The sequence below is a fragment of the Periophthalmus magnuspinnatus genome, chromosome 7 (genome assembly GCF_009829125.3).
Source record: "Periophthalmus magnuspinnatus isolate fPerMag1 chromosome 7, fPerMag1.2.pri, whole genome shotgun sequence".
In the NCBI taxonomy this organism is placed as follows: domain Eukaryota; kingdom Metazoa; phylum Chordata; class Actinopteri; order Gobiiformes; family Gobiidae; genus Periophthalmus; species Periophthalmus magnuspinnatus.
In genome coordinates, this window is record NC_047132.1 from 33,530,793 (window position 1) to 33,556,403 (window position 25,611).

General features: G+C 43.4%; 1 protein-coding gene across 2 annotated transcripts; it reads left to right on the forward strand.

Moving 5' to 3' along the window:
* The first annotated feature begins 76 nt into the window (after window positions 1-76).
* Window positions 77-25,035, forward strand: kdm5c (lysine (K)-specific demethylase 5C). 2 transcript variants are annotated; one of them, XM_033969201.2, is made up of 29 exons: window positions 77-654; window positions 2,336-2,482; window positions 3,342-3,419; window positions 3,495-3,617; window positions 3,698-3,868; window positions 4,956-5,090; window positions 7,146-7,202; window positions 9,902-10,025; window positions 10,871-11,136; window positions 12,293-12,451; window positions 13,344-13,463; window positions 13,540-13,698; window positions 14,918-15,099; window positions 15,397-15,559; window positions 15,802-15,921; window positions 15,988-16,182; window positions 17,184-17,365; window positions 18,523-18,647; window positions 18,720-18,867; window positions 18,936-19,026; window positions 19,210-19,592; window positions 19,681-19,819; window positions 19,890-20,069; window positions 21,031-21,156; window positions 21,233-21,946; window positions 22,435-22,471; window positions 22,547-22,746; window positions 23,321-23,476; window positions 24,092-25,035. In XM_033969201.2, exons 2-29 carry the CDS (start codon window positions 2,339-2,341, stop codon window positions 24,098-24,100), a joined length of 4,686 nt encoding a protein of 1,561 aa, XP_033825092.1. In that variant the 5' UTR covers window positions 77-654; window positions 2,336-2,338; the 3' UTR covers window positions 24,101-25,035. The 2 variants fall into 2 exon arrangements, with proteins under 2 accessions (XP_033825092.1, XP_033825093.1); XM_033969202.2 differs by lacking the exon at window positions 7,146-7,202.
* The last annotated feature ends 576 nt before the right edge of the window (window positions 25,036-25,611 follow it).

Sequence of the window (25,611 nt, forward strand, 5' to 3'; positions counted from 1 at the left end):
TAAAATACCTCAAATAAAATTAATGATTTGTTTTATTTTTTATTATATTATAGTTTAGAGCACGTGACCCTGCTGCGGGGCTCGTGCCTAAACTCACCCCCGCGCGCTCATGTCTTGACCTACTTTTCAAAAATGACTTAAAAATGTGCAATCAGACACTTTAGTAACATCTGAACCCGCTCTGCTCTAATCTATAAGTAATAACACGTATATTTAAAGCATCACTGCCCCAACAGGCCGCCCACACTTGTGACAAATGAGAAAAAGTCTTGAGAAAAATCGAGGCTGCGTTTTAGTCGTGAGAAAAAAAAAAATCTAAGATGGCGGCTCGTAATGAAACATAGACTGGCCTGAGAGGGGTGGCGGTCCCGGTCGAAAAATGTTTAACAACGACATATTAGACACAGTTTGAAGCTTGTATCTGCTTTAAAACCATCGGAACCACCCATGCTCCGCTCGTCGCCTCTTTGGTAGAACGGGATTCATGGGAATATCAAGTTGAAACGCGGTCAACTCGCTAGCAACGGCGGCTAGCGTTAGCATCTGCTCCGACACAGCTGTGCGACGCGAGCTAACCCCGCAGACATCAACACAGACAAGAAAGACACGCAGCCAGCAGCCCTTTACTGCCCCAGGACAACCAAAAGTCTGTGGGTCAGTTTCCAGAACACATCTTTGTTTGGATTTTGTGTGTAATATCCCGCATGTGGCTGATATTTCCCGGACAGTTGAGCTAGCTAGCTAAACAGGCTCCTAATGCATTAAACACTGGTGTAGTTTGGGTTAGCTCGTCTGGAGAGCTGTTGTGAGCCTAATTTGTGGCCAGCTAACTAGCTTTGGTGAGGAGATGATGGGACTGGCGTAGAAACTGAAGGCCTCAGCGTTGGATCTAAGCCTAAGTGCAGTTTTTTAAGGTGTAATATCAGCAAAAAGTCTTGATTTTGTGCTTTAAATGGCAAGATGCACCTCCAGTCTTAACCCTTAATGCATGGATTGCTGACCTTTCTGTGGTTAGTACTTTAATCTGTGTCAATCTGTGTTTTTATGAGCTGCAGCGAACAGTTATAATCAGATGTAAGTCTAAACTGGAGGATTCATGTGTGGTAAATGTGGTAAGTCCTCACTTTGATTGATAGGAGTAGTGATATTTTCAGTATTTTATGGGTTTGAAATGATGAAATCCAGATCCACGTAGTGATGCTTCTGGCCTTTTGAGTTCATGGCCTTCTCTCCACGCCATTGTTTGTTCTAAGCTGATGAACACTCAGGTAAATGCTGTTAATTGTTTTGTATTTGTAGTAGATAAAGAGGAAATACTGGTTAAATATTCCTCTGTTTTTATTGCACTTATGTTAATGAGGCAGTGCACAGACCTTTGTTGGATCAGACTTGATGTTGATGTTGTTCAGGTTATGGTTTGGCTTCTATTTGGGCCCATACCTGCTGTGTTTTGCCTACACTAAGGTTATTTTTGATATGTGGGTCCGTATGAGATGGTTGATAACATCTGAAGTCTCCATTTTGTTCTTCCTCTGTGCATCTTCATCCTGTGGGTGTTATGAGCCTTTACGCAACTTGAATACATTTTAATAGGAAGGAACTGTCTCTCATGTGTCTATTTTTGTTGCTGTTATTTAAATGAGGCTTTATATTCAGGTTTGATGTTGTTAATATTCTGATTTTACTTCTTACTGGGCACTCGCTTGTTAATGTCTTGCCTACACTTTTGAGGAGTGGTTCTGATGATTCAAATACTGTTGAGCCATAAGCAGTGATGGGAAGAATGTTCACTTACATTTTAATTATGTATTTTGTAATGTCGTCTATTACATGTACAAACCGGAGTCCTGTGTTCTGAATACTTGGAATACTTTTACACAGAGCTGTATTATATTATAGTGGAAAAAAAACATGACGTATAATAACAAACGGCTTTATTTTTGTTGTTATGCGTTAATGCGTGTCTAATTAGAGCCAGGAAATCTCACACACTCACGCTGCTAGAGCTGTGTTTTATATTTTTCTCACTAATACTGGGCAGTTCAAATCCAAAATTACATGAAATACCGCTGTGTATTCATTTTAATTTAGAAAAGTATCTATTTTGAGTACCACCAAATGAAAGGGTTAGTACATTTACTCAAAATTAGTACTCGGAATATGTATTTTTGGCACAAGTGCTCAGTTTTACTTCCCAAAACTGTCTATATGAGCTATCTGTGAACATATGAAGTGTCCATTTTGATCTTGGTGTCTCTTGTGTGTGTTTTTGGGTTTGTTTGCCTGTACGTGTCTACACATAACATAACTGGTGCTGGTGGCTCTTTTGTTCAAGGCAATGGAAGTGGAAGAGTTTGTCCCTCCCCCAGAGTGTCCTGTCTTTGAGCCGTCATGGGAGGAGTTCCAGGATCCTCTGGGCTACATCGCAAAGATTCGTCCCATTGCAGAGAAATCTGGAATCTGCAAAATACGACCTCCTCCCGTAAATATACAATTACTCAACATTATTCCAAGGGCACTGTAACGGGACAAGGACAGAATAATAACTGTGTCTTTTAGTAAAAGTACAACAGCAATCAAATGTTCTGCTGTTTGTTTCTGAGTCTTTGTCTGGATGAGCTTGATTCTTCATATTGACTTCACAATGTTTGGATATTTATCTCATTTTCTCTTAATTAAAATGTTTTAGAAATGAACTTCCTGAACATAAACAATGCCATTGCTATTTTAAACTAAAAATAGTCCACGCTCCAGACCCCCATCCTCCGCTGACAGATGACTGGATTAGGCCTGTCACAGTAATCACTATATCAATTTATCGTTCAATATAAGAAAGATGGAACCATATATTTTAGGAGACCGTGTTTATTGTCAGCAAGATTTCTTTGTACAAGTCGGGAACTTTTTGGTATTTTTCTGCTCTATAATAAGATTCAAGATGTAGAGGGTTGAATAAATAACTTTGTGACTCATTGTAGATATAAACTAATGACCAAAGTGCTTATTTCTACTATTTATTTATGGCAGCTCATGTTTTTAAAATAGTTTTGGGTTTACTCTTTACTGTTTTAGGGTTGTTGTGTCAGTGGCATAAATTAGTTTCACTATAAACGTTTATCATCTATATCTTCACCCATAAATCGCACTTCTAAATTTCATATTGTGACCTTAATACTTCTCTGGATTAAAAATACCTGAATTGATCATCGACAACAGTTAGACATGACTGAATCTTGACTAACATTCCACTAATTGCAGAGCCGTACATAAACAGTGTTCTCAGCTCTTATCTCGTCCTACACCACAGTTTACACTGATATCACATGTTCATTCTGAAACAGGACTGGCAACCACCTTTTTCTGTGGAACTGGACACGTTTCGTTTCACACCTCGTATCCAGAGGCTGAATGAGTTGGAGGTATAGAATTTAATATCACGGCGCTGACAATAGAAGTCATTTTTTATATTTATCTTTCCTTGTCTCTTCCCGCAGGCAGAAACACGAGTCAAACTGAATTATCTGGACCGCATTGCGAGATACTGGGAGATTCAGGGATCCTCACTGAAAATCCCACATATCGAACGGCGCATTGTTGACCTGTTTAGTTTGTCAAAGGTCAGTGTCTGTTTCTCTTCTGCTTTTTTTAATTTGTCCATTTATGCAGTTGTTGACGTTCTGTGTTATTTCTGTTTCAGATTGTTACAGATGAAGGAGGGTTTGAGATGGTGTGTAAAGAACGCCGCTGGGCTCGCGTTGCCCAGAGGCTCGGTTATCCCACAGGCAAAAATGTGGGTTCTCTTCTGCGCTCGCATTATGAGAGGATTGTGTATCCTTTTGAAATGTTCCAGTCCGGATCCAGCCTGATGGTACGAGTTTAACATGACAAAATATGCCACATCACTGGTTCTGAAACTGAACTCGTAAACTTCATTTTTAGTCACTTATAAATATTTTTGCCATAGAAACTGTAAAATAGTGTATAAATAAATAAATCCAGTGCATTATTATTATTATTATTATTATTAATGTGATGGTGGTCTAGTCCGGTTATAGACCAGGGCTGTGTCTGAATGTCCACACTCTTGCCTACGGGGGAACTATTTAGGGGTCATGCCATTTTTAGTGGGGTCTGAATGGCCAGTTGGTGAAAAAAGTGGTCCACTCAAGATTTCCCATAATGCACCTTGAAAAGTAGTGGGCATCGCTGGTCACTAGGCCGGTCAAAGTAGACCACAATGCACTGGGAGAGTCGTAAAAACAACAGCTGACAGAGACAGGTGTTTGACTGGACACAAAACGACTGAATGAAGCAGATCGAAGCGCTGGTTTATGGCGCCGTTGATCCTGATTATGAATAAAACACTTTTAAATAAACTGTTATTAAAGGTGCTAGCGTTAGCTGCTTACCTCGGCTGGAGCTGTTAACAGCGAGAATTTCAACATCTCAGAAAATTTTTTACAAATCTGTCTGTTTACGTGTGATCCAGCCTGACAAAAACTTGTCTGATTATTATCAGTCCATAGACTTGTGTCAGTCCAATATGATCATTATTTATGACAGAAATCGGCTTTTATCAGAGTTTAGACTTTAGACTTTTTTCACCCAGACCCAGAGTCACATGATCTGAGTGTAGTGAGCTGTGAGTCCGATTCTGTGTGAATGAGTCTATATATAGAGTCGACTGAAGAGTGTGCGGCTGTGGACTGAGCGAGGGGTCAGAGGGCGGGGTGACACAGACACAGATCAGGTTTAGATCTGCTGATATTCAGAAAGTCAAATGAGAAAAGTGTAAAAGCCACAGTGTTGGAACATTTGAGATTTGAACCCCGTTGTGATGTGGTTTGCATTAAAAAAAACATAATAATCTTTAGTTTCGTTCACATTTCTCTTCTGCTAATTCCACAAACCCAAGTGATCAAACATAAAGATTTCCCTTTGTTCTGTGTGTGCAGCATTGCAAACCCAGGCACTACGACGGAGAGGAAGTGGATAAAGAGTACAAGCCTCACTCCATCCCATTCCGTCAGTCTGTCCCTCCGTCCAAAATGAGCAGCTACGGTCGACGTGCCAACCGCTGCCAACCAGACGTGAGTACGACACTGGCGTTCAGCACGACACTGGCGTCCCCCCTCTGAGCTTCTGCCAGTGTTTGAGTACGATACATTTATTTAGACATACACATCTGAACAATCCTCTACTATCCCCCAGTTTAAAGTCGCCTCACTTTATTTTTATATAACCCAGCTGTTTAAATCTTGATAATCCAGTATAAATTCTTTTCAGCAAAGCAAATTACAGCTTTATATTTCACTAAACAGTTAAACCACTTTTCTCACTTTAACGGGAAAGTGTTCCTTGTAAAATCACACGCTTCACACGTTTGTCTCTTCATTCTTCAAACTCACGGCTGTTGAGCACAATTCAAAATGAAAGACAAAAGGATTATAATCTGATGTAGGCGGCTGATTTACAGAACTAACAGTATTCAGTTATTTCTGCTTAAAGCCTCTATTGATCATACGTTTTTGCATCTTTTTGGTTTATTATTATAATTTAAATTTATTTTATTTCTCTTATACCTGATCCGCTCCTCAGTAGAACCAAAACTGCTCTTCATTTGCACTTGGCTCGCTTCTTCTGTGTCTCGGTTTTGTTGCCACTGACGCTGCTCTGTCGATTTCATTTTTCCTTTGCTCGCTTTTTTTTTTCTCAAAATCCTCTCATAAATTCAACAAGCTCATAGGTCAGGATTTAATTTGCATTTTAATCAACCAAAACCACATCTCAAAATAAGCGTAACGTACAGTCAGTGCTGGTCTATAATCTGCGCTGAGGCTGGAGCGTAAAGTGCAGGGTGTGAAAGTCCCTTGTGTCGTATTGATTTGTGACGTCAGACTCTAAGATGTCGGCAGGAGGATCGAGTGTTTCTGCCATTTTTAATAGAAATATATTTAGAATAAACCAAAGTGCAATCTACAAACACTTAACCCGGCTGATCGTTTACGTTTCAGATGCAGAGGTCATTTAAGTTTATGTTTATGAAAGAAACAACCAAACTGAAAATTCACAAACGTTAAACCAGATTATTTAGAAATATTTAAACATTATTCTCTGATTTAATGTTGTTTCCTCATCACAAACAGACCTGGAGTTGTGTTATTTTTTTGTTTCATTCACACGTTTAACACAAAAACCCTGCATATTTAGGCTGAGTTCTTGTCTCAAACTGAAAACACTCTGTTCCACCTTGTGATGTCATCATGTGGTGATACAGGAAGTGCTCCGCTGTGTTTTTAAACTCCACACACCTTCATTTCTAGAATCATTTAAATCATTTCAGCCCTGGAATTGTCAATATCTACTGAACTAAAGGTAAAAAAGGAGCTGTTGACATGAAAACTACCACTTGATGACATCACAAGGTGGAACAGAGCGTTTTGAGCTTTGGAGATGTGACAGACTAATAATAAAGTGTGACTCAAACATGTGTGAATGAAACAAAACACAACTCCAGGTCTGTTTTTGAGCAGGTAACAGCATTAGAACATGGATTAAACCCTCAGAAGTGTCAAGATTGGATGTTTCAACTCACAAGAATCATCTGTTTGTGTTGAGCATCGCCTCCAGTGAAGGAGTCAGGAGTTTGCATGTTCTCCCTGGGTCTACGTGGGTCTCCTCTGGGTGCTCTGGTTTCTGTTACCACTAAAACACGTGTAATGGGCTCGTATCTGGGGCTGGGACTTCCCTGTAGGAGATTCCAGACACCAGTGGGACTTAACCTGCTTTTTGTTTGAAATTGTTTCCAAAAATGGGGTCAAAAGTTTAATTCTACCGTAGAATTTGACCTGCCTTAGTAACAACAGCCGCTCATCCCAACACCACAGACCCAATCGTACACTGATGCATTATGGGTTTGACTTGTATTTGTGTCATTTTGCATAAAAATTTTATCTTTTGAATGGTGAAAATTGTTAATTGCCATGGCAACCGTCCTATTTATCTACCTCATGTTTTCTGAAACCTGCCTAAGTGACACTGTGATGTAATCTGAACGCAGCTGTGTTTGGTCTGTCCCTGAGCGCCCCCTGCTGTCCTGTCCTCTTGTGTTAGTTTATTGTTGCTGTTGTTGTCTCCTGTTGCAGGGTCCAGAGGATGTGGCCCCTCATCCTCTCAGCACAGGCTCTGAGCTCCACTCTGCGGTACTGCCTCTCCAGCAACCGGGCCTCCTCTCTGCTCCTCTCTGCTCCTCTCTGCTCCTCTCTGCTCCTCTCTGCTCCCTCCTCTCTGCTCCTCTCTGCTCCTCTCTGCTCCCTCCTCTCTGCTCCTCTCTGCTCCCTCTTCTCCCTCCTCTCTGCTCTCTCCTCTTTGCTCCCTCTTCTCCCTCCTCTCTGCTCTCTCCTCTTTGCTCCCTCTTCTCTCTCCTCTCTGCTCCCTCTTCTCTCTCCTCTCTGCTCCCTCTTCTCTCTCCTCTCTGCTCCCTCTTCTCTCTCCTCTCTGCTCCCTCTTCTCTCTCCTCTCTGCTCCCTCTCTTTCCTTCCTCTACTCTTTCTCCTCAGTCTGCTCTCCTCTCTCTCCTCCCCTGTCTCCACTCTTTTTCCTATGCTCCCTCTCAGTCCTTTCCCCTCTCTTCCTGTCCTCCCTCTCTCGCATCCTCTTCCCCTCTTTTGTTCCTCTCCTCCCTCTCCTCTCTTCCTTCACCTCCCTCTCTGTCCATTCCCCTCCTCCCTCTCCTCCCTCCTCTCTGTTCCTCTTCTCTCTCTACTCCCTCTCCTCTTCCCTTCCATCTCCTCCTCCCTTTTCCTCTCCTCTGTTCTAATCCTCCCTCTCCTGTTCTTCTCCCTCTCCCCCTTTCCCTCTCCTCCCTCTCGAACTTTTCCTCTCTCTCCCTCTCCTCTGTTCCTCTCTCCTTCTCCTTCCTCTCCTTCCTCTCTCTCTCCCTCTCCTCCCTCCTCTTTGTCCTCCTACTCTCCTCTCCTCCCTCTTTCTCTCCTCTCCTCTCTTTCTCTCCTCTGTTCTCCTCCCCCCTCTCCTCCCTTTCCTCTCTCTCCCTCTTTCTCTTCTCCCCCCTCTCCTCCCTCTTTCTCTCCTCTCCTCCCTGTCCTCTGTTCTCCTCCTCCCTCTCCCCCTTTCCCTCTCCTCCCTCTCGGCCCTTTCCTCTCTCTCCCTCTCCTCGGTTCCTCCCTCTCTCCTCCTCCTCTCTCTCCTCTGTTCTCCTCCTCCCTCTCCTCCTCTCTCTCTTTTAACCCGCTCACACAGTCTGATTGTTCCTGTGTTTGTTTTTAACACCATCTTCATTAACACTGTCGTGGCTTTTCTTCTAAATCTTTAGTGGACGATAGAAAAGTAAATAAAGATGGATCTGTTTTTGGGCAATAACATTACATTATGACATTAACTGTAATATATTCTACTTTATTCTACCATTTGTGATTCTCCTGATCACTATTACGATTACGGTTACTATGAATTCTGTATTTTTCTTACTACAGATTGGTGAATTAAAATGGGACATAATGAAGATGCAAACTTAAACTTCAGTAGTGTTCAGTGTGTTTGTATTAAAGAGGCTCAGTGGCTGCGTTCACACTGCAGGGGGCGTGGCCCAAGTCCGATTTTTTGTTTGTATCTGATTTTTTTTATATAGTCGTTCACAATAAACAAAAATTCAGCCCCAATGTGAACAGAATGTGGCCGACCCGCAAAGCACACAATGGAACGGAACGGAACTGAACACAGGGAAATACAACGGAACGCAGCGGAGCACGACGGAATATGTGTTTTTTCATGGCCAATGCCGATACCGATTGTTTAGAATCAGAGCAACCGAAGGCCGATAAGATCTGACGATATTTTTGGGCCGATATAGGGCACATTTTGATTATTTTCCTCAAATTATGTCAATTAAATTTACTCCAAACTTCTTTTTTTTACCACAACCCTTTTAAGAGAGCTGTGTTACACAAAGACACAACTGCAGTAAATGTGAGAACGTGTTCAGATAAAGCTTTGTGTCCATGTTCAGAGCAGTAAAGTGATCAAATCTCAGTCCTGGACCATTCAACTAGATCAAGAAGGTTTTTACTCATGTCTGTCTGTGGAGCCTTTTCTTCCTTTTCCATTTGGAGGAGCCTGTGGACGAGGAGCCGGAGCCGTGAGACGCTGACGTGAGCCGATTCACTGACACACACTTTTTTAATAACTCGGGGAAAAGTGATCACGTTCTCCTGCTCATCCCAAACTGGAGCTTTTCACACTGACGGAAACAATCAGCCACAGGTCACATTTGGGTAAAACAATCGGCCTGAAGTGTGAACGTAGCCATTGCCACTCATTTATACCTCCAAATTTGATGTAAAAACTAAATAATTAGCATTTCCTCTGAATTTAAGTGCAATCCTTGGATGGTCAGTGTGTTTGTGTCTGGGCTGTGTACGTTTACATATGCTTCCATTGCCTGGCTGTTCTTCTGCCTGCAGCTGCCCTCCATAGTGCTGCATGAGCTCCTAATTGCACTTAAATTTAAATAATTAACGAACATATGGACATTATAAACAGATTGTGTTCCAGGAGGTTTCTAAAGACACATGTTCCTTTTGTGGTTTTAACTATTGTGCGATGGGAGTTTATTCCATTAGTTGTATACATCACACGGCTGATGTATGTGTGTGGTGAAGCCTTTTGGTGGTTTTTGGTGATGGGTCCTCTTCTTTCAGATCTTCACTTTTAGTTTCTAGTAAACGGTTCACTTTTCCTTTCACCTAGTTTAACCCCTTGTGGTGCATTGCCGTCTTGTTCAAGAACTTACTTTTGCATTTGGCCGCACAATCCTTGCTTTGCTTTGTGCTGGGAAAACGGGTGATTTATAGAAACATTTAAAGTTTTTGTTTTTTCTTCACAGCCTGAGCCGACAGAGGAGGACATTGAGAAAAACCCAGAGCTTAAAAAACTGCAGATCTACGGAGCTGGGCCTAAAATGATGGGACTTGGACTTATGGCCAGAGACAAAGGCATCAAGAAGAAAGGTGTGTTATTCTTTTTAGCGTGGATGAAAAATGGATATACCTTGAGTTTTGGACAATAGAGCGCATCTGAATATAAGCCGTGTGTTACAAATGTGTTGTAACGTGAGATATTTACACAGAAAGACGGTGCACGGAGTTGTTTTTTTTATTTTAATTGACGAGACTTTTTTTTTAAACTGTGTCTTAAAATCAGCACCAACACGGGATGAACATAACTGCATGTTTCGAAAAAAAACCAACTGCACCAACACGGGCCATCTGCTTTTATTGCCTCTGAAAGCTTTTGTCGTCTTTTTACGTTGACTAAGTTCTTTAAGTTCTTCCCGCTGCCGACTCCAACGTCACACCATCGGTTCATTAATGGCTCTATTTCCTTCTTTGATGGTCAAGCGTACGTGCAGTTTTACCTTTAGTTCAGTAGAGATTGACAATTCCAGGGCTGAAATGATCCAAATGATTCTAGTGAAGGTGTGTGGAGTTTATAGAGCACTTCCTGATGACATCACAAGGTGGAACAGAGTGTTTTCAGTTTGAGAGAAGTTAGAACTCAGCCTAAATCTGTAGGGTTTGTGTGTTAAACATGTGGGAATGAAATAAAAAAACACAACTCCAGGTCTGTTTGTGATGACGAAACATTAGAGACAACAACAGAGATCAGAAAAAGCCTCAAATGGAACTTTTTAACTACAGATTTTTTGTAATGTTACTGTGAGTGGGGGTTTCTCCACAGATCTGACCTGTATCTTGTCTAGTGGAGGCTATTGCTTTGATTGTTCCACACAAGCCAAGTTCCATCGTGCTCCTTTAAGTTTGCCCCATTTGTCCTTTGTTTTTCCAATTTTTAGAAGAGCTGCCTCAGACTATTACCATTAAGGAAGGCGTGTCCCCGTCTCTGGTCAGCGCTCCGGTCAGCGCTGCGGTCAAGACTGAGCTCGACGTGTCTCCAGAAAAGAAAACAGAGGAGAGCGCCCCCATCCCCTCCCCTCCTCCCTCCAGCGTCACAGTCAAACCCGACGTAAAGAAAGAGGAGGTGGAGGACGAGAATGAGCCAGAGCCCGACGACAGCGTCAAAATGACCATGAGGCTCCGGCAGAACATCAACACGACCTCGGTAAAGTTTAGACGAGCAGTGGAAAGACTTGACTCGTGTTTGTATCTAGTAAAATGGGTTTCAGGGACTTCTGCGGCGCTAATTGTGCAGTAAGCCAAGAATTATTTTGGGAATCACAATGTCCGAGCTCATGCTGTCGTTATGTCTCTGGGCAAGACACTTTCTCCTGTTGTCTTCCTCAGTCAAAAGTGAACATAAAAAATACGGCAGCCTAATAAAATCAATAGTTTGTACCAGTTAAAATGTGTATGACATATTTGACCTACATATTTTTGACTAGTTTTCAATATATATTCACATTTAAAACATTAGAAACAAGAGCAGGTTGATTATAAACCTGAACATTATTAAACTGCTGCAGTGGCTCTGTCCAGTTTTGCATGTCCTTCAAATGGAGTTCATTTTTTGGAAGTGCAATAACCAAAAGCGCTTCTTACCATTTCATTTCTAGAGCGGCCACTTTTTAGACGCAGACAGTCGTGAGATCTCAGATTAAAAGTTCATTTAACGAGTGGTATATTGAGTGAGTCTGTCGTAGTCCCTTATAAATTAAATCTATTTTATACAGTGTTGCTCTTTTCTGACAGATGGTGAAACCTTTTTTATAGAGTGAACTGTGATGGGTTTAAGTTCATCTCGTGTTATGAAACACAAAGCGCTGAGTGAAAGAGAGAATCTAAAGGTTTAAAGTAGAAGCTGAAGTCTGTTTGTTTATTATATCTTTTATCTGCATAGTCCAGTGCAGAGGAAAGGCTGCTTGAACAATTTCTTTTCTTCTTTTTTTCAAATCAAGATTAATATTCTGTATTTCATTGCAAAAGGCGAAGTTAAATCTGCCAACGGGACAAATCGTTGTAGGAGTGAAGACGTTTCGCTGCTCGTCCAAGCCTCTTCTTCAGTTCTGGTCAGATTACTGCTGGACGCTGCCTTAAATCTATCTGAGGGGAGGGGCTGACTGCACTGAAACTGTAAACAGCTTTTGTCTCCAGTTCCAGCTCCTACAACAATTTGTCCAGTTGACAGATTTAACTTTGCCTTTTGCTGTGGATCAGACCTGAGCAGCTGAGAGTTTACACAGACTCACTAGTTTCGCCCTGTCTCTCCATTCTTTCTTTCCGGCCTCGTTAAACATTGTCATGCTCCCTGTTTTTCGCAGGTGGACTCGTTCGTGTGCCGTATGTGCGGTCGAGGAGACGACGATGAGAAGCTCGTGCTGTGTGATGGATGTGAAGACAACTACCACACCTTCTGTCTCCTGCCCCCGCTCACTGACCTCCCGAAGGGCAGGTGGCGCTGTCCCAAATGTGTGGCAGAGGTAAGAAAAGGGCTTATAGTAGTAATAATTCAAGTAGCCAGATAGTTATGATAGTCGAGGCAAAAGAAGTTTATTTACCTTCACTGTAGGAAACATGAACACTCAGCACATGTGATGGTGTTATTGGACTTTCAGGGGTGGCTCTGCTTTTATTGTAGAAATGTCAACAACGACCAAACTGGAGGTGTCCTTGGTACAGCAGTGTCATTTGTTTAAATGATAGAAAGAATAAACAGGACTTAAGCTAATAGACTTGATCCATAATTGTAATTAAATGGTTTTAGTAACTCGCAGGCGATGTAGGGCAGTCTTAAAATCTAAAAGATCTTAATCAGGCCTATTACGCAAAATTAACCACGTTACAACCATTTTATATTTGTTATCTTCTCATTTACCTAAAGTTGTATTTGGAGGGATTCATGTTTGCGCAATCTTTAATTTTCAAAACGCCACATTACCAATCTACCCTCGTTTTAACCTCCACTGTGACACGCCCGCTGTGACACGCCCGCTGTGACACGCCCGCTGTGACACGCCCACTGTGACACGCCCACTGTGACACGCCCACTGTGACGTACCCAGAAGTCAGCAGATTTGTTTCTTTTATGAAGTGGTTTTAGATGAATATTGTGATTTAAAATGTGTAAATTATAACAGAATGATCCACAGAGATGAGAACCATAGAGACACAAGGACAATAGGACTGGTTTAAAATACTAAAATGGAACAATAATAAAAGGGTCTATGCATTAAACTAGAGTAAATAGATCTAATATTTAACTTTATGTGATATTTTCATATGTACATAATCCAAAAATGAAAGGAAAACAAAAGGTTACGTTATATAAAAGTTTAATTATGTGCATTTAATAAAACCCTGTTTGTTTTCCAGGAGTGTAAAAAACCCACAGAAGCATTTGGGTTTGAACAGGCCACGCGAGAATACACTCTACAAAGTTTTGGTGAAATGGCGGACGCGTTCAAAGCCGATTACTTCAACATGCCGGTCCATGTACGTTCACTTCAGTCTAAAGGTGAGTTTTCAGCGAGCGGCGCTGGAGACTGACCCCCGGCCTGTTGTCCTGCAGATGGTTCCCACAGAGCTGGTGGAGAGGGAGTTCTGGAGGTTGGTGAGCAGCATCGAGGAGGACGTGACGGTGGAGTACGGAGCCGACATTCACTCCAAAGAGTTCGGAAGCGGATTCCCGATGAACAACGGGAAAAGGACGCTCACAGAAGAAGAGGAGGTACGGACGGGGCAGATTTCTGTTGATTGCAAAAAAAATTCCAAAATAAAACTCTGCAAATAATGAAACTGGTTATTAATTATTCATAGTATTAGACCAGGATCTCACCACAAAACATTATCTTACCAGCCATAAAAAACTGAATTTATCTCCCCCTTTCTCCGTCATTGTTGGCCTGTAGAATGTTGAGTGTCTGAAATAGTATTTAGGATAGAACTGAGACTGGAGGCAGATCACTTTACAGTTTTTAAAAGCACATTTTAATATAAATATAAGAACCATAGACTGTTTATATAAATGGACATAGCTAACCTGCTAACCGGTGCGTTCCAAACAGGAAGTGATCACAGGCGCACTTCCGGCTCCATTGGCCCTGGCTCCATTTCACCTTCTGTGTAAAATCTGTCTCCTCTCTCTGTCTCTGCTCCTGTCAGACTCATTTTGGTCTTAAATGTTCGTATTAACCCTCTACATGATCCTGGGGTTTTTATTTTGAATTATTTATTTATTTATTTTTTAGTTCTTCTTTTTTGTTTTTGTTTTTTTTGTTTTTTTGTTTTTTTTTTAGTTATTTTGAGTTTTTTTCTCTTTATTTTACTTTATTTTCTTAATTTTTGTAGTTATTTTGAGAGGTTTTTTTTATATTTTAATTTTTTTTTTTTACTTTTTTTTTTTTAGTTATTATTTAGAGGGGTTTTTTGTTTGTTTTTTTTAAACTGTGTCCTCTCTGTGTCTCTGCTGCTTCAGACTCATTCTGGTCTTAAATGTTCGTATTAACCCTCTACATGATCCTGGGGTTTTTATTTCACTATTGTGTCTGTAAATCAAGATATGAACATTAATAACAGACAAATCAGGTCCTTCTTTGCCCGAGGTCGCTCCTGTTAGCGTTAGCAACAGGTTTGATTGACAGTGTTGCTAAGCGCCTGCTCTAAAATCGCTAAATTAGAAGTGTGGGCGAGAAGGGGCGTTACCTTCAACAGCCTCGCTCATGATTGGCTGTTTGGTTGCTATGATACTCGTGTTTGAACGCTGTGGGTGACGTCACGCTCACTCAGTCGACATCTTTATTTAGTCTGTGATAAAAACCTTGTTACTTTTTCTGTTTAAAGATAAGCTCCAGCCCCAGAGTTTGTTTCAGATGTTTTGTTTTCACAGTATGAACCCAGCAGTGCGTGGCTCATTATAAATAATCATGTGTTCTATATTAATCTGACAGAACTACGCCCGCTCCGGCTGGAACCTAAATGTGATGCCGCTGCTGGAGCAGTCGCTGCTGTGCCACATCAATGGAGACATCTCTGGGATGAAGGTGCCCTGGCTCTACGTGGGGATGGTCTTCTCTGCTTTCTGTTGGCACATCGAGGACCACTGGAGTTACTCCATCAACTACCTGCACTGGTAACAGCGCACTGTTTTTATAAGGGAGTCTTTATTTGGCTCAGTGAGGAAATTTTAGTATTGCAACGAAAAAGAACAGCTGTAAGATAAAAAATTTCAAAAAGCTAAAAAACTATAAAAATAAGCTGAATCTTAAATATAACCTTTTAAATATACTGTGAATCATCCTCCTCTATTTACAACCCTGATTTCAGTCAAACTAAAATGTAAAAACTATAAGTCTACAAAACCCTATGCAGTTATTAAAAACGTTGTATTATATTTTCTGTTTGTGTTTAACTCTGTGCCGTATCACAGGGGTGAGCCTAAAACGTGGTACGGCGTCCCGTCGGTGGCAGCAGAGAGACTGGAGGAGGTGATGAAAAAACTGACTCCGGAGCTGTTTGAGTTTCAGCCTGATCTGCTCCATCAGCTCGTCACCATCATGAACCCCAACATCCTCATGGCCCACGGGGTCCCGGTGAGGCACTGGACACAAACACAGCACGTCCTTCAGTTACTGCGGGCTGCACTAGTTCTGATGTGGTTGACGGTGTGACAATAACAAAGATATGTGAAATTATTAAAATATATAAATTCACATAAGTCGCAGGACAAACTATAAAAAAAGTGAAAGTCATAGTCCTGAAAATACAGTGTTTTTCCTTTTGTCAGGCTCATATCACTGCATAAGACTTGTTTATTCATGATGTTGTTTTGCAGGTGGTGCGCACTAACCAGTGTGCAGGAGAGTTTGTCATCACTTTTCCCAGAGCCTACCACAGCGGCTTTAATCAGGGTTATAACTTTGCAGAAGCAGTCAACTTTTGCACTGCAGACTGGGTAAATGATTTGCGCTTTAATAACCCAACACTTTTGAACAAAGACTCAGTTTTGTTTCCTCCTCAGCTCCCGGCGGGTCGCTCCTGTATTGAGCACTACAGACATCTCAGGAGGTACTGCGTCTTCTCCCACGAGGAGCTCACCTGCAAAATGGCAACGTGTCCAGAAAAACTAGACCTCAACATGGCCGCCGCGACACACAGGGAGATGTTCATCCTCGTGCAAGAAGAGAGGAAACTAAGGAAGGCTCTGATGGAAAGGGTACGAGCGTTTTATTTTCCTCCAGAGAAGTCGTCGCCGTTGGGCCGAGCAATTCATTCATTTAATCGGAGTCGAAATTATTGTCTTGGGGCTGTTTTACTGGACAGGGTGAGCTGTAGACGTATCGATAAAAGCAGATTGTTTGGAGCCGAGTTCAGACCACAGACTCTATAAAGACGAGGACTAAGTGAGTGTGACGTCACCCACAGCGTTCAGCTCCAGTCAAATGAAGCTCGTCGAGGCCAGAGCAGGTAGAGGGGCTAATATCATAACAACCAAAGAGCCAATCAGGAGCGAGGCTGTTGAAGGCAGGACCAAAATGAGTCTGACAGCAGCAGTTACAGAGAGACGGGACACAGTTTTTTAATATAAAGTGAATTGGAGCCAGAGTCAATGGAGCCGGAAGTGCGCCCATGATCACTTCCTGTTTGGAACGCGGCGGTTAGCAGGTTAGCTATGTCCATTTATATTAACAGTCTACGGTTCAGACCTGGGGGAATAAATATTTGGGAATTGGAATCCATTCTTTTTTCAAAACCACAAGACCAACCAAAAGAGTCAAAATGGTGCCTATAATAAACATGAAGCTGTTACTTGTGCGCTGAGGTTTATTTAAAAAGAAAAAAATACAACCAAATTGAAAATCATGGTTGATCTGATCATCGCTCAGCTCTGGTTCAGTAGGGATTAGATTTTACAGTTATTCACCGTGATTGACGCCTTGAGACAACAGCAAAATCCTTAATCCTGTTATTCATATATTGTTGAATACAGTTTAATTTCTTGAAGGTGTGACCAGCCTAAAAACCTCTGAATAATAAAGACAAAGACATAACCAGCCCAATTCAAACCCGCGTTATATTTAAGTATAGAGCATTTCTTTAGTTTAGTGTTTTGGTTCTTCTCGTTACCATTTCCCTAATAATCTTCATGTTAAGTGTTTACTTCCATGTTCCTGTTCACACTTCCATACTGACGTTCTTGCATGTTCCCGTCTGCAGGGCATCACTGAGGCGGAGAGGGAGGCGTTTGAGCTCCTCCCTGACGATGAGCGTCAGTGTGATAAGTGTAAGACGACGTGCTTCCTGTCGGCCCTCGCCTGCTCCAACTGCCCCGAGAGGCTGGTGTGTCTGTACCACACTCAGGACCTGTGCAGCTGCCCCACGGACAAACTCTACCTCAGGTCTGTGCAGCTTTGGCTCGACTCTTTACTTTAGATTTAGACCTTAATGATAAACCCCATAAACCCACAAACATTAATTTTATTTTTTTTATTTATCCTCCATTAATTGAAGATAAATGAACATAGAGTGTGTTTTGTTTTGTGCATTTTACCAACAAGAAAAATACATCAGACTGTTCCATTGGCCGATATTATTCATCCACAGTTTATACGAGCTCCACATTTACATTTTTACATTTACAGAGACGTGCAGTTTAACGACAGATCGACTAAAATACCTGTGAGACTAAAAGACTTTGTTAAACCTCTGTCTGTGCAAAGATAATCTGAAATACACCTGATTTAAAACAGTGACTCAAATGTTCTGCATAAACAAGTCTCTTTCCTCTAAACAGCCTCAAAGTAGAGCTGTGACAGAATAATTTGGTAAAATAAACCCAAAAATATATTGATATAGTATCGATATCGTGGGCTGCTGTATCAGTAAATGAAACTATACGATTTGTTGATATTTCAATAGTTTTTTTACACCTCTACTGCTTCGACTGCTGCCCCCGTGACCCCGGATAAGAAAATGGATAGAAGACGATTTACAGGCTGATTTTGGCCTAGAACAACTCATAATGTTTGAACTTTTACTCTTACAAAGCTGTTTACTAATTATTTGAAGGTGAAATAACAGTTATATAACACTATTCGATCCCTTGTGTAATAAGTGAACTGTGTTTTAAGGAGTAAGTGCTTTTTTCCAACGCTACACTGGTATCGGTCGTAGTATCGATACCGGTGCATCCCTGTAAATGCGTCTTGTAGAAGTAGCTCTTGAGAATAAAAATAAGTCTGCTGTGCGTTGTCTGCATCTAAATATAAAGAGTTTTAGTGTCCATGAATCAGGAAGTGCGTTGTGCATGCTAGTTGTAGGGAGCCTTTCTGTAACGACAAACTCCGCTCTGGCCTTTTGAAAGTTGAACGTGCTTATAAACTCATCCTGGTGAATACTTAGGATGCAGCTATTCCTCATGTACTCTATGTATTCCACGCAAACTGTTCCAAATAAACTAGAGCTTCACCTTCATCTTGTTTTTCTGATTTTTAAGACATTTTTAAAACAGTAAAAACCCCGTGCAGTGGCTTTAACCCTGCTCTGTCGTTCACAGATACAGATATACGCTGGACGAGCTGTTGGCCATGTTGCACCGATTAAAGGTTCGCTCCGAGTCCTTTGATTCTTGGGCCAGCAGAGTAAAAGACGCACTGGAACAAGAAGACGGCAGTAAGATCGGTAAGAAATGAAACGCAATGGATTATGGGACGTGTAAACGGACTGTGCCTCACTTATGTTCTTCTGTTACAGACACTGAAGCTCTTGAGAAACTGAAGGTAGAAGCCAGTGAGAAGAAGTTTCCCGACAATGAACTGCTTCGAAAACTCAACAATGTCCTGAACGACATCGAGCGCTGCCAAAAAACAAGTGCACAGCTCCTGAGTCGGTCAAACACGAGGTGAGGTCATGTGCAGGACACAGAAGGGTCTGGAGGGGCAGCGTCTTATGATGTTTTTTTATGTACAGTGAAACCAAAATGACAGCGGCCGAGCTCACGTCACTGGTGGAAACCATGCAGAATCTGCCCTGTGCAGTGGACCAGCTGGAAGGAGTCAAGGTATCGCATTATTATTATTATTATTGTTATTATTATTATTATTATTATTATTATTATTATTATTATTATTATTATTATTATTATTATTGGGTACTTAAAGTTAAATTGACTTTGTGTTCCAAACGTTTATGGTCTGAACGTTGAACATTTGTGGATTTCTATTTTCTGTTTTTTTTTTTTCAGGCGGTTGTTCAAACAGTGGAGTCTTTCCAGCTGTTAGCTCAGACTTTTATAAACAGTAAGGACTGGAGAAAAGAGTCTCCTCCAGAGGAGCAGCTCCAGACTCTGCTGGAGCAGGGAGACACTCTGCCTGTGACTGTCCCAGAGAGTGAGCTCCTGCGTGGGCTGAAGGAGCAGGGCCGCTGGCTGGCAGACGTCAGGTGCACTTTGGGCACAGAGAGCGGAGAGCGACAGGAGGTGACTCTGCCGGTGCTGAGGAGCCTGATGGAGGCCGGCTGCAACGTGCCCCAGAGCGTCTCCGTGGAAACGGCCATGGCCGAACTACAGGAGCTGCTCACCATCGCCGAGCGCTGGGAGGAGAAGGCTCAGATCTGTCTGGAGCAGAGGTAAGACTTTAAACTACACCCACAGCCCCCAGCTCTGTCTAAACCTGCCACATGCTCCGAACCCTGAACATATGTTTGTGTTCTACAGACAAAAACACCCTCTCTCCACTCTGGAGGCGATCGTCAGTGAAGCCCAACTCATCCCCGTGAAGCTGCCCAACATCCTGGCCCTTCAGGGCTGTCTGACCCGGGCGCGGGCCTGGGTCACAGACCTGGAGGAGATTCAGGTACAGGTTTAACTTGTGATCTTAAATCTTTTATTGACCTGCAGATATTTGAGACTCTTGTTTCCCACAGAACGGGGAGCATTATCCGTGTCTCGATGATCTCGAGGGTCTTGTGGCGATTGGAAGAGACCTGCCAGTGTTTATGAACGAGCTCAGACAACTTGAACTACAAGTGACCAGCGCTCACTCGTGGAGGGACAAAGCCAGCAAGACTTTCCTGAAGAAAAGCAGCCAGCACAGTCTGCTCGAGGTAATGGACAAAGAGGGGTCACGTGCCCACACTCACATTCAGACGTGTGCTGTTATTTTAAATCGTCTCGTGCTTGTGTCGGCTCTGTGGTTCTAACATAATGATCCACGGGCGTCAGAGATTATATTTTAAATCACAACATTCATCTGAATCAGACGTGTCAGACTCAGGCCTGTGGGCCAAATTTGGCTCTAGATATAATTATATTTGGCCCAGAAGATCATATCAAATATGTATTAGAGCTGCCCGCCGGCTGCGGCGCCAGAACAGCACCTGGACCTCTAATACTGCAAGTCCCCGAATGCTTTGCAAATGTGTTGTTGACACTCATTAGCATCTGCTACCTGTCACCTCACTCAAATTTAATCCATCCCTTATGAAAAACATGCAGATCTTGTTGAAATTTTTCAATAAATATTTAGTTTGGCCCTGGACTTGGTCAGTTTTTAATTTTGGCCCTCTGTGAACACCTGATATAAAAAGACTAAATAAAAAAACAATAAAACTGGAGAAGGAAGTGCGTACGTCTCAGTGGGCGTGTCTCGGTGGGCGTGTCTCGGTGGGCGTGTCTCGGTGGGTGTGTCTCGGTGGGCGTGCCTCGGTGGGCGTGCCTCGGTGGGCGTGCCTCAGTGGGCGTGTCTCAGTGGGCGTGTCTCAGTGGGCGCGTCACAGTGGGCGCGTCACAGTGGGCGTGTCTCAGTGGGCGTGTCTCAGTGGGCGCGTCACAGTGGGCGCGTCACAGTGGGCGTGTCTCAGTGGGCGTGTCTCAGTGGGCGTGTCTCAGTGGGCGCGTCTCAGTGGGCGCGTCACAGTGGGCGTGTCTCAGTGGGCGTGTATCGGTGAAGCTGAAAACACAACGTTGAGGGAGTAAATGAGGAGGAAACGTCTTTCTCAGGGTTAAAATCTCTGAAAAGTCCATTTTACAGAATAGATCTGATTTAACGTCTTTGTTTCTCTGCAGGTTTTATGTCCTTGTGCAAAGAGGCGAGAAAAGAGGGAGCAGACGGAGGCCATGGAGGACCCTGTGGACGACAGTGACAACACTTTAGGCCTGTCCGCTCAGGACCTGAGGGACCCAGCTGCTATAGTACGCTTCAGGACGTCATTTCAGTACAGCTCTTTACTTCTCTATTGACGTTGTATTTTTGTCTTTCCTTCCTCAGGTAATGGCGTTTAAAGAAGGGGAGCACCAAGAGAAGGAAGCTCTTCTGCGGTTACAGAAATTAAACTTGTGTAAATCTGGTGTGTCATGTTACAAGGAGGAAAAGGAGAACGGAGGCTGGGACAGTGCCATAGAAACGGACTCTTCAAACCACTCGGAGACGTCGGTGGAGGAGAACAGGAGCGCTCTGAGTGTGTGTGTGTGCGCGGGCCGACCGCGGGCCCCTCAGTTACGCTGCCATCTTTGTAAGGACTGGTTTCACGGAGGCTGCGTCACTTTCCCCTCTTTGCTCCCCTCCTCAACAGAACAGTTTAACGCCCTCTGCTGGTGGGACTGGGACACGCGTTTCCTCTGCCCGCAGTGTCAAAGGTCACGGCGGCCGCGGCTCGAGACCATTCTGGCGTTACTGGTGGCTTTGCAGAAGTTGCCGGTGCGACTTCCAGAAGGCGAGGCTCTGCAGTGTCTCACGGAGCGCGCCATCACCTGGCAGGGACGAGCAAAGGAGGCGCTAGAGAGCACAGAGATACAGCAGGCTCTGGAGAAACTGCAGGAACTGAAAGAGACGGTACAGAGCGACGCCAAGAAGGACGCGGAGGGGGCGGAGCCAGAGGAGAGCTCAGTCATCGTCCTGTCAGACTCTGAGGAACCGGAGGACAATGGAGTCATCGATCTGACCGACGAGTCGCCAAAGAAGAAAGAGATTAACGGTGTGAAGGTAATACAAGCCATTTATGATTTTAAAGCCTCACCCTGTAACTTTTTAGCCAAAACATAGACTAAAGTACAAGCATCTTATTATTATTATTTTTATTTATTTTGTAATTTTATGTCATTATTTTGTAATTTTATTTATTTATTTATTTATTTTGTAGTTTTTTATTTATTGTGTAATTTTATTTTGTCATTTTAATTTAATTTATTTATTTTTTCTTTTTGGATTTTTTCATTTCACTGACAAACGTGTGTCTTTACGGTGACCTCGCTTGCATCTCCACAAACCTGACTCATAATTGGCCTCCACCTGCTCGTTTCCACAAAAATGTTGTTCCTTTGACAATAACATTCCACATCCTGGCATTAAACCCGTGTCCATGGATAATATTCCGACATGTGGTTTTTACAAGAGCCTCCTTCAGAAAGTTACACTGTGTTTCTTTAAAGTGTTTCCATGTGACGGTGAATGTTTCTGTTTGTGTTTTTCAGTCTTTTAAAAATGGCCTGAACCCGAAGTCCAGTGAAGGTAAAAGATTTATATTTAACTTTTCAAACTAACGTGTGACGGACCTCCTCATAACGGCCCCTCTGTCTCCTCCAGGAGTGAGGTCTCTGCTGCCCCTGCTCCCCGCCCTCAAAGGCCCCGTCGTGGAGCTCTCCCCGTCCACCAGGGGGCACCTGGAGGAGCTGCTCCTGGAGGGAGACCTGCTGGAGGTGTCTCTGGACCAGACACACATCATCCACAGGGTTTTACAGGCGGCGTCCAAACCCCCGACGGACACACTGCACACGCTCATACAGGTGAGACGACACGCACACACACACACACACAGGTGAGACGACACGCACACACACACACACACACAGGTGAGACGACACGCACACACACACACACACACAGGTGAGACGACACGCACACACACACACACACGCTCATACAGGTGAGACGACACGCACACACACACACACACGCTCATACAGGTGAGACGACACGCACACATCAGACCACAACACACACGACAACACACACACGCTCATACAACAACACGCACACGACAACACGCACACGCTCATACAGGTGAGACGACAACACACACACACTCATACAACACCACACGCGCACACACGCTCATACAGGTCAGACCACAACACGCACGCGCTCACTCGATGTCGACTGGAGCCGATACTGGAACCGATACATGTCCGACCCCTGACCTGCAGGTCAGACTCCATGTTCTGTTTCTTCTGGAGGTTTATCGTGTTTCAGTCTGAGTTTAATGCTCCTGGTTTGTGCTTTTTAAAACATAAATCTCTAAACTGATCAGATCCTTTGTCCAAATCGTGAGACGATTTTAAAGTCACTCGTCTGTTTTAGGTGGAGCTGGAGGAGCAGAGGCGGAGCAGCCGCGGTCGGACCAAGGACAAAAGGAAACGTAAAGGTCAGAGGGGCTTGACCAGGGACGGGACGGACGCCTCGGAGTCAAAGAAAACCTGCCCCTCGCTCCCCCCAACAGTCTACACTCACCCAGAGGTACTCCCGCTTTAGACCAGAGGTACTCCCGCCTTAGGCCAGAGTCACACGCTCACCCAGAGGTACTCACCCAGAGGTACTCCCGCCTTAGGCCAGAGTCACACGCTCACCCAGAGGTACTCCCGCCTTAGGCCAGAGGTACTCCCGCCTTAGGCCAGAGTCACACGCTCACCCAGAGGTACTCCCGCTTTAGACCAGAGGTACTCCCGCTTTAGACCAGAGGTACTCCCACCTTAGACCAGAGTCACACGCTCACCCAGAGGTACTCCCCCAGAGGTACTCCCGCCTTAGACCAGAGTCACACGCTCACCCAGAGGTACTCCCCCAGAGGTACTCCCGCCTTAGACCAGAGTCACACGCTCACCCAGAGGTACTCCCCCAGAGGTACTCCCGCCTTAGACCAGAGTCAGGGTTATGTTCAGACAGTTGATCCTGGGGTTTTTATTTCACTTTTGTGTCTGTAAATCAACATATGAACATTAATAACAGACACATCAGACTGTGGTGTCGTCTCTTTTGCGTGTTCGTTGTCATACGTGTGTCCTCTGTTGTGTGATATTTAGCTTTGTCTCTCATCGGCTTTGTTTTTCATCGTGTTTCTCTTTTGTTTTTCAGATTTTGTGATGCTTTGGAGCTCTGTATTTATTGGGGCAACTCGTTAAAAGCCAGAAGACGGCGTCGGGTTTAGAGAAAGACACGGGACCTCCCTCCTCCTCCTCCTCCTCCTCCTCCTCCTCCTCCTCCTCCTCCTCCTCCTCCATGCTCCCGACTCATTTAAACCAGGCCATTTTTCAACACTAATGGAGCAAAGGGCCTCCTGTATACACTCCATATCAGTACCACGCATCCACCCTACACTTGTATTACTACGCCCACTCTCCCTCCTCCTCCCTCCTTCCTCTGGACACGTGGGACTCTTGGACTGACCCCGGCCTCTTTTGTTACTGTGTGTTGAGTTGTTTCTAAGGTCAGTATACCGTTATCACGACTGTATTAAATGCTAGTGCAAACCTGGCTCACTCCGACTGTTGGCAGTATGTATGTTCTTGTATCGGCCCACGCGGACGCCGCAGAAGCCGCTCGCGTGTGGGCGGGACTTTTGAGTTAAGGTTCAGCGATTGTTTTTAGCTGATCTTAGGAAAAAAAAAAAAAAGAAAAAAAAAACACGCTCGTCTTTAAGTTATATTGAATCTTGATTTAAAGTTGTTTTATGGACATTTGTTTAAACTGGGATAAACTATTTTGGAAAGTGTTGGAAACAGGCATTCTTGTTTTTGGTGCTATATCCTCAGAGCGATCCTTACCTCTTTTTCCCCATCCCTCTTTTCCTCATATTTTATTTTTTTAACTGTTTCTGTCTCGTTTTATCGCTTTGTTCTACCTTTATTTTCCGCTCTCTGGAAGACCATAGCAACTTCACTGTATTGTCCTTTCTGAGTTGAGATAATTATAAATATTATGGCTATTACGGACACACAGCTGTTGTGACACGTGTATAAAGTTTTTCATTTTAATGTTTCTTTCACACTAGAAAATAAAGGTTTAGAATTGTTTAGGAATTTTGTGTCTCGTCATTGTGTCAAATCAACGACAAACTTTCAGTGTTTTTATTTAGGAGCGTTTATTTGCAATAGAAAAGTTTTGTTAAACACTGAACACCACGACACTCGACACAAACATGACACTGTTCTATGCTACAGTTTGAAGCGTTTATAAAGTCACATCCACATTAACGACAGAGTAAAAAGCGTTTGGCTCAATGTCAAACATGCAGGAAACTGAACCGCCTCAGCCATGTTCAGACACATGAGCTTCTGTCTGACGCTCACGTTTGGACAAAAAGCAGAAAAAGAAACTGGTTTGCAGAGACACCACTGGGGGGCAGCAGTGGACTGTCGTGTCCTTTGGCAAGACACTTCATCCATCTAGAATGAATGAAAGCTGAGTGAAGTGGTCAGAGGTTGGTGGAGCGGATCGGCAGCTTCACTTCCGTCAGTTTGTCCCGGGGCAGCTGTGGCTACAGGAGTGAATCACCGTCACCGAGGTGTAAGTGAAGAGGCACAAAAATACAAAAACATGACTTATTTTGAAAATCATAACTCTCCCGTTTCACAAAGCAGTTTGAACTAACAGAG